At 42.5% G+C, this 13,734-nt stretch overlaps 1 protein-coding gene across 3 annotated transcripts in view; it reads right to left on the reverse strand.

Moving 5' to 3' along the window:
- The window catches only part of avl9 (AVL9 homolog (S. cerevisiase)), a 274,023-nt gene that overhangs the window by 107,946 nt on the left and 152,343 nt on the right, over window positions 1-13,734 (reverse strand). For 2 of the 3 annotated variants that reach the window (XM_059985385.1, XM_059985374.1), the window contains exon 10: window positions 5,100-5,635. In XM_059985385.1, coding sequence (XP_059841368.1) covers window positions 5,100-5,635 — 536 coding nt within the window. The remainder of the gene's footprint in view (window positions 1-5,099; window positions 5,636-13,734) is intronic. The other variant, XM_059985379.1, reaches the window with a different exon arrangement.

Raw genomic sequence — 13,734 nt, forward strand, 5'->3', positions numbered from 1 at the left:
GTATGGTATTGACGTGGATAGAGAATTGGTTGGCAGACAGGAAGGAAAGAGTAGGAGTAAAAGGGACCTTTTCAGAATGGCAGGCAGTGACTAGTGGGGTACCGCAAGGCTCAGTGCTGGGACCCCAGTTGTTTACAATTTATATTAATGATTTAGACGAGGGAATTAAATGCAGCATCTCCAAGTTTGTGGATGACATATCGCTGGGCAACAGTGTTAACTGTGAGAAGGATGCTAAGAGGATGCAGGGTGACTTGGATAGGTTAGGTGAGTGGGCAAATTCATGGCAGATACAATTTAATGTGGATAAATGTGAGGTTATCCACTTTGGTTGCAAGAACAGGAAAACAGATTATTATCTGAATGGTGGCCAATTAGGAAAAGGGGAGATGCAACAAGACCTGGGTGTCATTGTACACCAGTCATTGAAGGTGGGCATGCAGGTAAAGCAGGCGGTGAAAAAGGCAAATCATATTTTGGCATTCATAGCAAAAGGATTTGAGTACAGGAGCAGGGAGGTTCTACTGCAGTTGTACAAGGCCTTGGTGAGACCACACCTAAAGTATGTGTGCAGTTTTGGTCCCCTAATCTGAGGAAAGACATTCTTGCCATAGAGGGAGTACAAAGAAGGTTCACCAGATTGATTCCTGGGACGGCAGGACTTTCGTATGAAGAAAGACTGGATCGACTAGGCTTATATTAACTGGAATTTAGAAGATTGAGGGGGATCTTATTGAAATGTATAAAATTCTAAAGGGATTGGACAGGCTAGATGCAGAAAGATTGTTTCCGATGTTGGGGATGTCCAAAACGTGGAGTCACAGTTTAAAGATAAAGGGGAAGCCTTTTAGGACCGAGAGGTGGAAAAACTTCTTCACACAGAGAGTGGTGAATCTGTGGAATTCTCTGCCACAGGAAACAGTTGAGACCAGTTCATTGGCTACATTTAAGAGGAAGTTAGATATGGCCCTTGTGGCTAAAGGGATCGGGGGTATGGAGAGAAAGCATGTACATGGTTCTGAGTTGAATGATCAGCCATGATCATACTGAATGGCAGGGCAGTCTCGAAGGGCCGAATGGCCTGCTCCTGCACCTATTTTCTATGTTTCTAAGTCTCTATGTCACCCTTGTAAGTGCCTAAGCCTCCATACCGCAGACCCAGCCTTCAAAGAGATGTTCTATGGGAAGCTGAAGTCCCTCTTATTGAAAACATATTTGGTAGAGAAGACTTCAATGCCAGGGTGGGTAAGAGATGTCAAGGTATGGTTAAGAGTCTTGGGTCATCATGGTGTTGGAAACTGCAATGACAACAGGAGGATGCTCCTGGAGCTCTGCACAGTATTAGGCCTGGTTATAACAAATACACAGTTTCAAGAGAAAGTCAGGTTCAAGACAACCTGGAGACACCCCTGATCCAAACACTGTCAACTCCTGGACTGCTTCCTGGTGCAGAAAAAGGATATGTTGATTGTTCTACAGACTAGGGTCATACCATGCACAAACTGTTATCCTGTACATATCACAGACTGAACAGGGCGAAAATCAGACTCGCTATCAAGCTGGAAATAAGGAAAAGGGGACCACGGTCAAAAATACTCCAGGTGGATAAGCTCTTTGGTCTCCGAGATGTATTCCAGATCAGGCTACGGGAGAAACCGGACAGCAAGGGCACCCCAAGCACAGCCTCCACCCACATACTCAGCGCATAAAGGGCATATTCATGCTCTAATCTGGGACTGTCTGACTACTAGTCTTTATTTCTACTTCCGGCCTGAAGACCAGTGATAAGAAAGAGAAAACCGATTATCATGTCAGTGAGAGTATGGCCTGAAGGAGCTGTCTCATGCCTTCAGGACTGCTTCGCATCTAGAACCTATTTGCATGCCAACCAATGCATGATTCAGGAAATGACTTTGAGGAATACACACCATGGTCATGCACTATATCAAAATACTGTGTAGACAAACGTCACCAGTAATAAAAACATCCATGTATTCCTGATTCAGAAGCCATGGATAAACAACAAAGTCCAGAACCTGCTCAAGGCTCGGGATGTTGCTTACAGATCCAGTGATGCTGCAGCATACAGCATGGGATGGCAGGACTGTCTTACGCAGAGAGATTGGAGAGATTGGGTTTGTACACGCTGGAATTGAGGAGATTGAGAGGGGATCTGATTGAAAAGTTTAAGATAATTAAAGGATTTGATAGGATTGAGGCAGGAAATATGTTCCAGATGTTGGGAGAGTCCAGTACCAGAGGGCATGGATTGAGAATAAGAGGTCAGTTATTTAAAACAGAGTTGAGGAAGAGCTTCTTCTCCCAGAGAGTTGTGGAGGTGTGGAATGCACTGCCTCGGAAGACGGTGGAGGCCAATTCTCTGGATGCTTTCAAGAAGGAGCTAGATAGATATCTGATGGATAGGGGAATCAAGGGATATGGGGACAAGGCAGGGACTGGGTATTGATAGTGAATGATCAGCCATGATCTCAGAATGGCGGTGCAGACTCGAGGGGCCGAATGGTCTACTTCTGCACCTATTGTCTATTGTCTATAAAGCCAATCAAACCTTAAAAAAGGCATCAAAACTGCCAAGTACAGATTTGTAGATTTGTACAACAGATAGATACATGCTGCAATAATGCCACCAATGCCTGACATATGTGGGAAGGCATCATGTCTATCATTGACTATAAAGGAAATATCTCCTGTCCTACTAACAGTGACTCCATAGCAACTAAGGAGCTAAACAACTTCTTTGCTCAGTTTGACAGGGACAATAACGAGCTAGAGATGAGCATATTAACACCCAAGGACACAGCACTGAAGCTGCAGACATGAGGTGAGGCATACTCTCTGTAGTATCAACACACACAGAACTGGTGGACCAGATGGCATAGCTGGGTGGGTCCTCAGGGACTGCACTGACAAGCTGACAGAAGTTTTTACTTAAATCTATAACCTCTCTGTCCCTTCATAAACAAGAGAAAATCCTGCAGATGCTGGAAATCTGAGCATCACACACAAAATGCTGGAGGAACTCAGCAGGCCAGGCAGCAACTATTAAAAGTCATTTGAGAAACATAAAATCAATGTATAAAAGCTATCTTATGTATTTGTATATATCATGCGTATTTTTTATTATTGTGTTCTTTATCGTATTCTGTTATTTTTTATGCTGCACCTGATCCAGAGAAAAGATTATTTTGTTCTCCTTGCACTTGTGTACAAAAAATAGCATTAAACAATCTTGAATCTTTATACCAGCTCTATCCCCTCTGTTCTTTCAGTCCAGATGAAAGGTCATGGCCAAAAAAATTGCCTATCCACTTCCCTCCACAGATATTGCCTGACCTGCTCAGGATCTCCAGCAGACAGTTTTTTTTTGCCTTAGGGAGATTTGATACATGTTATCGAGTTGGAAAGATACAAAATATCTTAACCTGGAAAGATGTTGTAAGTCCCTTCCACTCCGTCAAAACCTCTCATTAAAGGTACCACTTAAGCTCGTCTGAACAGTCCTGAGTTTTCCAATACCTTCTCCCAACTAAAATTCCTCCTTGTTGGCAATAACCTAATAAATCTCCTCTGTACCCTGTCTGACATTTTACAGTATCTTGGCAAAAAATGCATAATGCATTAAGAAAGATCATTTAGACAGAAACATAGAAATCCTACAGCACAATCCAGGCCCTTCGGCCCACAATAATGTGCCAAACATGAACATAGTTCAGAAATTACATAGGGTTACCCATAGCCCTCTATTTTTTTAAGCTCCACGTACCTATCCAGGAGCCTCTTAAAATATCCTATTGTATCTGCCTCACCACAGTCACCGGCACTCCACTCCACACACTCACCACTCTCTGTGTAAAAAAATTACCCCTGACATCCCCTCTGTACATACTTCCAAGTACAGACTTACATACTTAAAACTGTGCCCTCTTGTGTTAGCCATTTCAGCCCTGGGAAAAAGCTCTGACTATCCACATGATCAATTCCTCTCATCATCTGATACACCTCTATCAGGTCACCTCTCATCCACCATCGCTCCAAGGAGAAAAGGCCAAGTCCACTCAACCTATTCTTGTAAGGCATACTCCCCAATGCAGGCAACATCCTTGTAAATCTCCTTTGCACCCTTCCTATAGTTTCCACACCCTTCCTGTAGTGAGGTAACCAGAAGTGAGCGCAGCATTCCAAGTGGAGTCTGACCAGGGTCCTATATAGCTGCAACATTACCTCTCCGCTCTTAAGCTCAATCCCACGATTGATGAAGGCCAATGGACCGTATGCTTTCTTACCCACAGAGTCAACCTGCGCAGCAGCCTTGAGTGTCCTATGGACTTGGACCCAAGATCCCTCTGATCCTCCACACTGTCAAGAGTCTTACCATTAATACTATATTCTGTCTTCAAATTTGACCTACCAAAATGAACCATATACACTTGTCCGGATTGAACTCCATCTGCCACTTCTCAGCCCAGTTTTGCATCCTATCGATATCCTGCTGTTACCTCTGACAGCCCTCCACATTGTCCACAACAGACCCAACCTTTGTGTCAAATACAAATTTACTAACCCATCCTTCCACTTCCTCATCCAGGTCATTTATAAAAATCACGACAAGAAGAGGTCCCAGAAAAGATCCCTGAGGCAAACCACTGGTCACCTGTCTACAACCACTCTTTGCCTTCTGTGGGCAAGCCAATTCTGAATCCACAAAGCAATGTCCCCTTGGACCCCATGCCTCCTGACTTTCCCTATAAGCCTTGCATGGGGTACCTTATCAAATGCCTTGCTGAAATTCATATACACTACATCAATTGCTCTACCTTCATCAATGTGTTTAGTCACATCCTCAAAAAATACAATCAGGCTAGCAAGGCACAACCTACCTTTGACAAAGCCATGGTGATGGTACTGCATATTTTTAATTTGTTTACTTAAACTACATTTTTAGAATACAGATTCACAGAAACTATCTACCGGTACCACAACTTTGAGATTAAAAATATTTCTGTCTAATATGAAGTTCATAGAAAGTCTTTCTAGGATTATATAAGTCAAATTCAAATAAGAATATTTATAAAAGTTACCTTTGTAAAGATAGCTAAGGGCATTCCATACTGGTCTTCCTTGAGACCAGATATTAGACCTGGTGCTATCACAGCCTCAACTGTATTTGCTTGTGGTTGCACAGTGATTGGCAAAGACTGCGAAACCATAGGATCCGAGATAAAAACTTCTTTTTGGTTGTTCTTATCATTCAGTCTCTCTTCCTTTGTCCCACTGTCTGTGTCAAGAATGCTTGTGTCCAAAGTTTCCCAATCACTTTCGGATGAGTTAGGTGAAATATGTGCTGGAGGTGGTAATTGCAGCTGCAATCTATCATCCCCTTGTTCAGACCTTTGTACATCTGAAAAGGTTACCAACTTCGCTGGAACATTTGTCTGATCATCGCCTGCTGAATATTTTGCTTCTAAACCAAATTCTGAAGTAACTCCAGCAACATCTGACACTGAAATGGAAACAAATTCTTCAGTATTTAGACCATGTTCCTGGAAAACATCTTCGGAAGTGCTCTTGCGCGGTTTATATTGTGATGAATCTGCTAAACCATGTTCTATCATTCCTAAAAAAAAGTACAAAATAAAAGCAGATTGTAAATTGAATATAGTCTAATCTTTACATACAAAGAATGAGCCATTAACAGAACAAATATGTCCAATGTTCCTCATGAGACCACTGAGATAAATAACTTTTTTAAAAAAAAGAAACAAACTCATCAGTACAGAGTGAGGAGCTCCAAATTCACACTGATCAAAGACAATCGGAGTACGTTTGGACCATAAGATACAGGAGCAAATTAGGCTATTTGGCCCATTGAATCTGCTCCGCCGTCTCATCACGGCTTATCTAATTTTCCTCTCAGCCCAATCTCCTGCCTTCTCCACATATCATTTCATGCACTGACCTGTCAAGAATCTATCAAACTCTGCCTTAAATATACATAAAGATTTGGTCTCCACAGTGGCCCATGGCAAAAAAAATCACAGATTCTCCACTCTCTGGCTAAAGAAATTTCTCATCTCTGTTCTAAAAGGACACTCCTCTATTCTGAGGCTGTGTCCTCTGGTCTTAGACTCTCCCACCATAGGAAACGTCCCCTCCACATTCATTCTATCAAGACATTTCACCATTCAATAGGTTTCAATGAGGTCACCCTCATTCTTTTGAATTCCAGTGAATACAGATCCAGAGCCATCAAATGCTCTTCATATGACAACAGTCAGACAGACATACTTTATTGATCCAGAGGGAAATTGGGTTCAATCCTGGAATCATATTTGTGTACATCAATTGAACCCTTTCCAGTTTCAGCACATCCTTCCTAAGGGGCCCAGAACTGCTCACAATACTCCAAGTGAGGCCTCAGCAGTACTTTATAAAGTCTTAACATTACATCCTTGCTTTACATCCTTACGTCCTCTTGAAATGAATGCTAACATTCCATTTGCCTTTCTCACCACACATTCAACCTGCAAATTAACCTTTAGGGAATCCTGGACAAGGACTCCCAAGTCCCTTTGCGCCTCAGTTCTTTGTACTTTCTCTCTATTTAGAAAATAGTTAACCTTTTTATTGCTTCTACTAGCACATTACAGGCCCTTCTGCCAACATGTTGTGCCAAACATGTAACCTACACTTCCTGACACTGTATTCCATCTGCCATTTCTTTGCCCATTCTCCTAATCTATCTAAGTCCTTCTGGAGCCTATTTCCTCAAAACTAAGGTGGTGCTAGAAAGTTTGTGAAGCCTGTAGAATTTTCTGTTCCTGCATAAATATGACCTAAAATGTGATCAGATCTTCATGCAAGTCCTAAAACAAGATAAAGAGAACCCAATTTAATAAACAACACAAAAAAAACCATTATACTTGTTCATTTATTTATTGAGAGAAATGATCCAATATTACTTGTATTTCTTGGGAAAAAGTAGTGAACCTTTGCTTCAGTAACTGGTGTGATCTCCTTGCACAGCAATAACTTCAATCAAACGTTTCCAGTAACTGTCAATCAGTCATGTACACCAGCTTAGAGGAATTTTAGGCCATTTCTCCTTACAAAACAGCTTCAGCTCTGGGATATTGGTCAGCTTCCTTGCATGAATTGCTTGCCTCAGGTCCTTCTGCAACATTTCTATAGGATAAAGGTCACTTTGATTTGGCCATTCCAAAACATGAATTTTCTTCTTTTTAAACCATTCTGCTGTTGCTTTAGTCTTGTCTTTCGGATCATTGTCTTGTTGCATTATCCAACTTTTATTAAGCATCAGGTGATTGACTGCTATTCTGACATTCTCCTGTAAAATGTCTCGATACAATTTTGAATTCCTTGTTCCCTCAACCACTGCAAGCTGTCCAGCTGAGGCAGTAAAGCAGCCCCAAACCATGATGTACTGTCCACCAGAGAAAGCAGGATCTCCCAGTGGCCACACATTTTAATTCTACATCCCATTCCCATTCTGATATGTCCTCTACTGTCAAGATGAAGCCACACTCAGATTGGAGGAACAATGCCTTATATTCCGTCTGGAACCCTAACCCTAACCCAACCTGATGGCATGAACACTGATGCCTCTAACTTCCGTTAATGCCCCCCCTCCCCTTCTACCCCATCACTTATAACCATATATAACCATATAACAATCACAGCACAGAAACAGGCCATCTCGGCCCTCCTAGTCCGTGCCGAACTCTTAATCTCACCTAGTCCCACCTACTCGCACTCAGCCCATAACCCTCCACTCCTTTCCTGTCCATATACCTATCCAATTTTACCTTAAATGACACAACTGAACTGGCCTCTACTACTTCTACAGGAAGCTCATTCCACACAGCTATCACTCTCTGAGTAAAGAAATACCCCCTCGTGTTTCCCTTAAACTTCTGCCCCCTAACTCTCAAATCATGTCCTCTCGTTTGAATCTCCCCTACTCTCAATGGAAACAGCCTATTCACGTCAACTCTATCTATCCCTCAAAATTTTAAATACCTCGATCAAATCCCCCCTCAACCTTCTACGCTCCAATGAATAGAGATCTAACTTGTTCAACCTTTCTCTGTAACTTAAGTGCTGAAACCCAGGTAACATCCTAGTAAATTGTCTCTGCACTCTCTCTAATTTATTGATATCTTTCCTATAATTTGGTGACCAGAACTGCACACAATATTCCAAATTTGGCCTTACCAATGCCTTGTACAATTTTAACATTACATCCCAACTTCTGTACTCAATGCTTTGATTTATAAAGGCCAGCATTCCAAAAGCCTTCTTCACCACCCTATCTACATGAGACTCCACCTTCAGGGAACTGTACACTGTTATTCCTAGATCTCTCTGTTCCTCTGCGTTCCTCAATGCCCTACCATTTACCCTGTATGTTCTATTTGGATTATTCCTGCCAAAATGTAGAACCTCACACTTCTCAGCATTAAGCTCCATCTGCCAACATTCAGCCCATTCTTCTAACCAGTATAAATCTCCCTGCAAGCTTTGAAAACCCACCTCATTATCCACAACACCTCCTGCCTTAGTATCATCGGCATACTTACTAATCCAATTTACCACCCCATCATCCAGATCATTTATGTGTATTACAAACAACATTGGGCCCAAAACAGATCCCTGAGGCACCCCGCTGGTCACCGGCCTCCATCCCGATAAACAATTATCCACCACTACTCTCTGGCATCTCTCATCTAGCCACTGTTGAATCCATTTTATTACTCCAGCATTAATACCTAACGACTGAACCTTCTTAACTAACCTTCCATGTGGAACTTTGTCAAAGGCTTTGCTGAAGTCCATATAGACTACATCCACTGCCTTACCCTCGTCAACATTCCTCGTAACTTCTTCAAAAAATTCAATAAGGTTTGTCAAACTTATTTATTTATTTATCTATCTTTCTCTCTCCCCCCCCCCTCCTCCTCCCCCTCTTTTTTCTCTCTCTGTCCCTCTCACAATCACTCCTTGCCTGCTCTCCATCTCCCTCTGGTGCTCCCCTGCCCCTTTCTTTCTCCTGTCTCATGATCCTCCCCCTTCTCCAGCTCTGTATCCCTTTTGCCAATCAATTTTCCCACTCTTAGCTTCATCCCTCCCCCTCCAGTCTTCTTCTATCATTTCGGATCTCCCCCTCCCCCTCTCAAATCTCTATCCCTTCTTTCAGTTAGTCCTGACGAAGGGTCTCAGCCCAAAACATCGACTATACTTCTTCCTATAGATACTGCCTGGCCTGCTGTGTTCCACCAGAATTTTGTGTGTGTTGCTTGAATTTCCAACATCTGCAGATTTCCTCGTGCTTGCGTTTTTATCCTTCCATTATGCTTCATAGTTGGGATGAGATTTTGGTGTTGGTGTGCAGTGCCTTTTCTCCCAAAATCAGCAATATGAATTTCTACCAAAAAGTTCAACTTTTGCTTAATTTGTCCAGAGAACATTATTCCAAAAGCATTACAGACCATCCAGGGGATCTTTTGCAAACTTGGGATGTGCAGCAATGACTTTTTTTTGGAGAGTAGTGGTTTCCTCTATGGTGTCCTTCCATAAGACCATAAGACATAGGAGAAGAATTAGGCCATTCAGCCCATCAAATCTGCTCCACCATTCCATCATGGCTGATCCCAGATCCCACTCAACCCCATGCACCTGCCTTCTTACCATATCCTTTGATGCCCTGACCGATCAGGAAGCAACTTCTGCCTTAACAATACCCATGGTCTTGGCCTCCACCACAGTCTGTGGCAGAGCATTCCACAGATTTGCTATTCTCTGTCTAAAACAAGTCCTCCTTACCTCTGTTCTAAAGGGTTGCCCCTCAATTTTGAGGCTGTGCCCTTGAGTTCTGGATACCCCCACCATAGGAAACATCCTCTCCACATCCACCCTATCTAGTCCTTTCACCATTCAGTAGGTTTCAATGAGATCCCTACACATTCTTCTAAATTCTACAGGGTTCACAAACTTTCTAGCATCACTGGACCTGCCCCTCCACCCATCTTCATATTTTCTGAGAACTTTGCAACAAATCCATCAATTTCATTGACATATAATGTAAAAAGAATAGGTCTCAACACAGACCCCTGGGGAACACCACTTGTCAGCAGCAGCCAGCTAGAAAAGGCTCCTTTTATTCCCACACTTTGTCTTGTGCCAATCAACCACTGCTTTATCCATGCTAGAATCTTTTCTGCGATACGATGGGTTCGTAGCTGATCAAGCAGCCTCGCACATGTCACCTTGTGAAAAGCCTTCTGAAGATCCAAGTATACAACAATAACCAATTTTCCTTTCTCTATCCTACTTGCTATTCCTTCATAGAATTCTAACAGATGTCCCTTGAGGAAACCACACTGACTATGACCTATTTTATCATGTACCTCCAAGATTTGTACATGAAATACAGGGCAACTCCAAATGCACACTGATCAAAGACAATCAGGAGTAGGTTTGTACATGAAATACAGGGTAACTCCAATGCACACTGATCAAGGACAATCAGGAGTAAGTTTGTACATGAAATACAGGGCAACTCCAAATGCACACTGATCAAAGACAATCGGGAGTAGGTTTGTACATGAAATATAGGGCAACTCCAATGCACACTGATCAAAGACAATTGGGAGCAGGTTTGTACATAAAAGAGGCCAGTTTCTCTATAGTTAGTAACGAAACAATTTTTTTTGTTCACTTTGATTCAATGGGGGGCTATGGGTAACCCTAGTAATTTCTAAGGTAGGGACATGTTCGGCACAACTTTGTTGGCCAAAGGGCCTGTATTGTGCTGTAAGTTTTCTATGTTTCTAACTCTTGCCACAGGGTCAGAAAGTCAAGCTCTATTCCAGAGATTTGAACATAGAATTAAGTGCTGCCTCCAGGAACTGTTTCAATGCCAGATGTGCTTTCATTCAGTTGACATCAAGCCAAACATCTGTCTACCTCTCAGATGAACTGAAAACGTTCCATGCCCAAATAAGGAGATGAGGAACTTTCACATTCCCTCAGCCTTCCTTACCGTTTGTGGGATTTTCTGTAGAGAAATTGATTGCTATATTTCTCCAAGAAAAAAAAAATATTTTCAGTGGGAACTGAACTGAAGAGACTGGGGAACAGGAGGCTGGCACACAAACAAAGCTTGTAGACAGTGTAAGAGGGAGGATAGGCAAGTGATAGAGAAGGGACGCACTCAGACCAAAGGTTTTAGATGTGTCTATTTTAACACAAAGAGTGTGGTGAACAAAGCGGCTGAGCTTAGAGCGTGGATCAGTACTTGGAGATATGATATGGTGGCCATTACAGAGACTTGGATGGCTCAGGGAGTAGAATGGTTACTTCAAGTGCCGGGTTTTAAAAGTTTCAGGAAGGACAGGGAGGGAGGCAAAAGAGGTGGGGGCATGGCACTGTTGATCAGAGATAGTGTCACGGCTGCAGAAAAGGTGGACGCCATAGAGGGATTGTCTATAGAGCCTCAGTGGGTGGAGGTTAGGAACAGGAAGGGGTCACTAACTTTATTGGGTATTTTTTAAAGGCTGCCCAATAGTAACAGGGATATAGAGGAGCAGAAAGGGAACCAGATCCTGGAAAGGTGTAATAATAACAGAGTTGTCATGATGGGAGATTTTAATTTCCCAAATATCGATTGGCATCTCCCTAGAGCAAGGGGTTTAGATGGGGTGGAGTTTGTTAGGTGTGTTCAGGAAGGATTCTTGACACAGAATGTAGATAAGCCTACAAGAGGAGAGGCTGCACCTGATTTGATATTGAGAAATGAACCTGGTTAGGTGTTAGATCTCTCAGTGGGAGAGCATTTTGGAGACAGTGATCATAATTCTATCTCCTTTACAATAGCATTGGAGAGTGATAAGAACAGACTAGTCAGAAAAGTGTTTAATTGGAGTAAGGGGAATTATGAGGCTATTAAATTGGAAACAGATGTTTTCGGGGAAAAGTACATAAGAAATATGGCAAATATTCAGGGGATATTTGTGTAGAGTTTGGTATACGTACGTTCCAATGAGACAGGGATGTTACAGTAGGGTACAGGAACTGATTTACAAAGTCCATAATAATTCTAGTCAAGCAGGAAAGAAAAACTTACAAAAGGTTTAGAGAGCTAGGTAATGTTAGAGATCTAGAAGATTATAAGGCTACTAGGAAGGAGATTAAGAAGTAAATTAGGAGAGCCAGAAGGCCTTGTCGGGCATAATTAAGGAAAACTACAAGGTATTCTACAAGTATCTAATGAGCAAGAGGATAAGATGTGAATGAATATGACCCATCAAGTGTGACAGTGGGAAAGTGTGTATGGAACAGGAGGAAATAGCAGAGATACTTAATGAATACTTTACTTCAGTATCACTAAGGAAAAGGATCTTAGTGATTGTAGTGATGACTGGCAGCAGACTGAAAAGCTTTAGCATGTAGATATTAAGAAAGAGGATGTGCTGGAGCTTTTGGAAAGCATCAAGTTGGATTAGTCACCGGGACCGGACAAGATGTACCCCAGGCAACAGTGGGAGGCAAGGGAGGAGATTGCTGAGCTGCTGGCAATGATTTTTGCATCATCAATGGGGAAGGGAGAGGTCCCAAATGTTGCTCCTTTATTCAAGAAAGGGAGTGGAGATAGCCCAGGAAATTATAGACTGGTGAGTCTTACTTCAGTGGTTGGTAAGCTGATGGAGAAGATCCTGAGAGGCAGGATTTATGTACATTTGGAGAGGTATATCATGATTAGGAGTAGTCAGCGTGGCCTTGTCAAGGGCAGGTCCTGCCTTACGAGCCTGATTGAATTTTTTGAGGATGTCACTAAACACATTGATGAAGGAAGAGCAGTAGATGTAGTCTATATGGATTTCAGCAAGGCATTTGATAGGGTACCCCATGCAAGGCTTATTGAGAAAGTAAAGAGGCATGGGATCCAAGGGGACATTGCTTTGTGGATCCAGAACTGGCTTGCCCACAGACGGCAAAGAGTGGCTGTAGACAGTTCATATTCTGCATGAATGTCGGTCACCAGTAGTGTGCCTCAGGGATCTGTTCTGGGACCCTTACTCTTTGTGATTTTTATAAATTACCTGAATGAGGAAGTAGAGGGATGGATTAGTAAGTTTGCTGATGACACAAAGGTTGGAGCTGTTGTAGATAGTGTGGAGGGCTGTCAGAAGTTACAGCAGGACATTGATAGGATGCAAAACTGGGCTGAGAAGTGGCAGATGGAGTTCAACCCAGATAAGTGTGACGTAGTTCATTTTGGTAGGTCAAATATGATGACAGAATATAGAATTAATACTAAGACTCTTGGCAGTGTGGAGAATGGAGTGATCTTGGGATCCGAGTCCATAGGAAGCTCAAAGCAGCTGCACAGGTCGACTCTGTGGTTAAAAAAGCGCATGGTGTATTGGCCTTCATCAATTGACCCCAGGATAGAGGGTTTGTGGAGTGTCTAAGGGATGTATTTTTGGAACAGCTTGTGCTTGAGCCAACCAGGAACGAGACTATTTTGGACTTGGTGATGGGTAATGAACAGGAATTGATAAGTGATCTTGAAGTAAAGGAGCCAGTAGGAAGTAGTGATCATAACATGATAAGTTTTTATCTACAATTAGAGAGGGATAAGGGCAGATCAGAGGTGTCAGTGTTGCAATTAAATAAAGGAGACTACGGAGCCAT

Source organism: Hypanus sabinus, chromosome 1, assembly GCF_030144855.1.
Source record: "Hypanus sabinus isolate sHypSab1 chromosome 1, sHypSab1.hap1, whole genome shotgun sequence".
In the NCBI taxonomy this organism is placed as follows: Eukaryota; Metazoa; Chordata; class Chondrichthyes; order Myliobatiformes; family Dasyatidae; genus Hypanus; species Hypanus sabinus.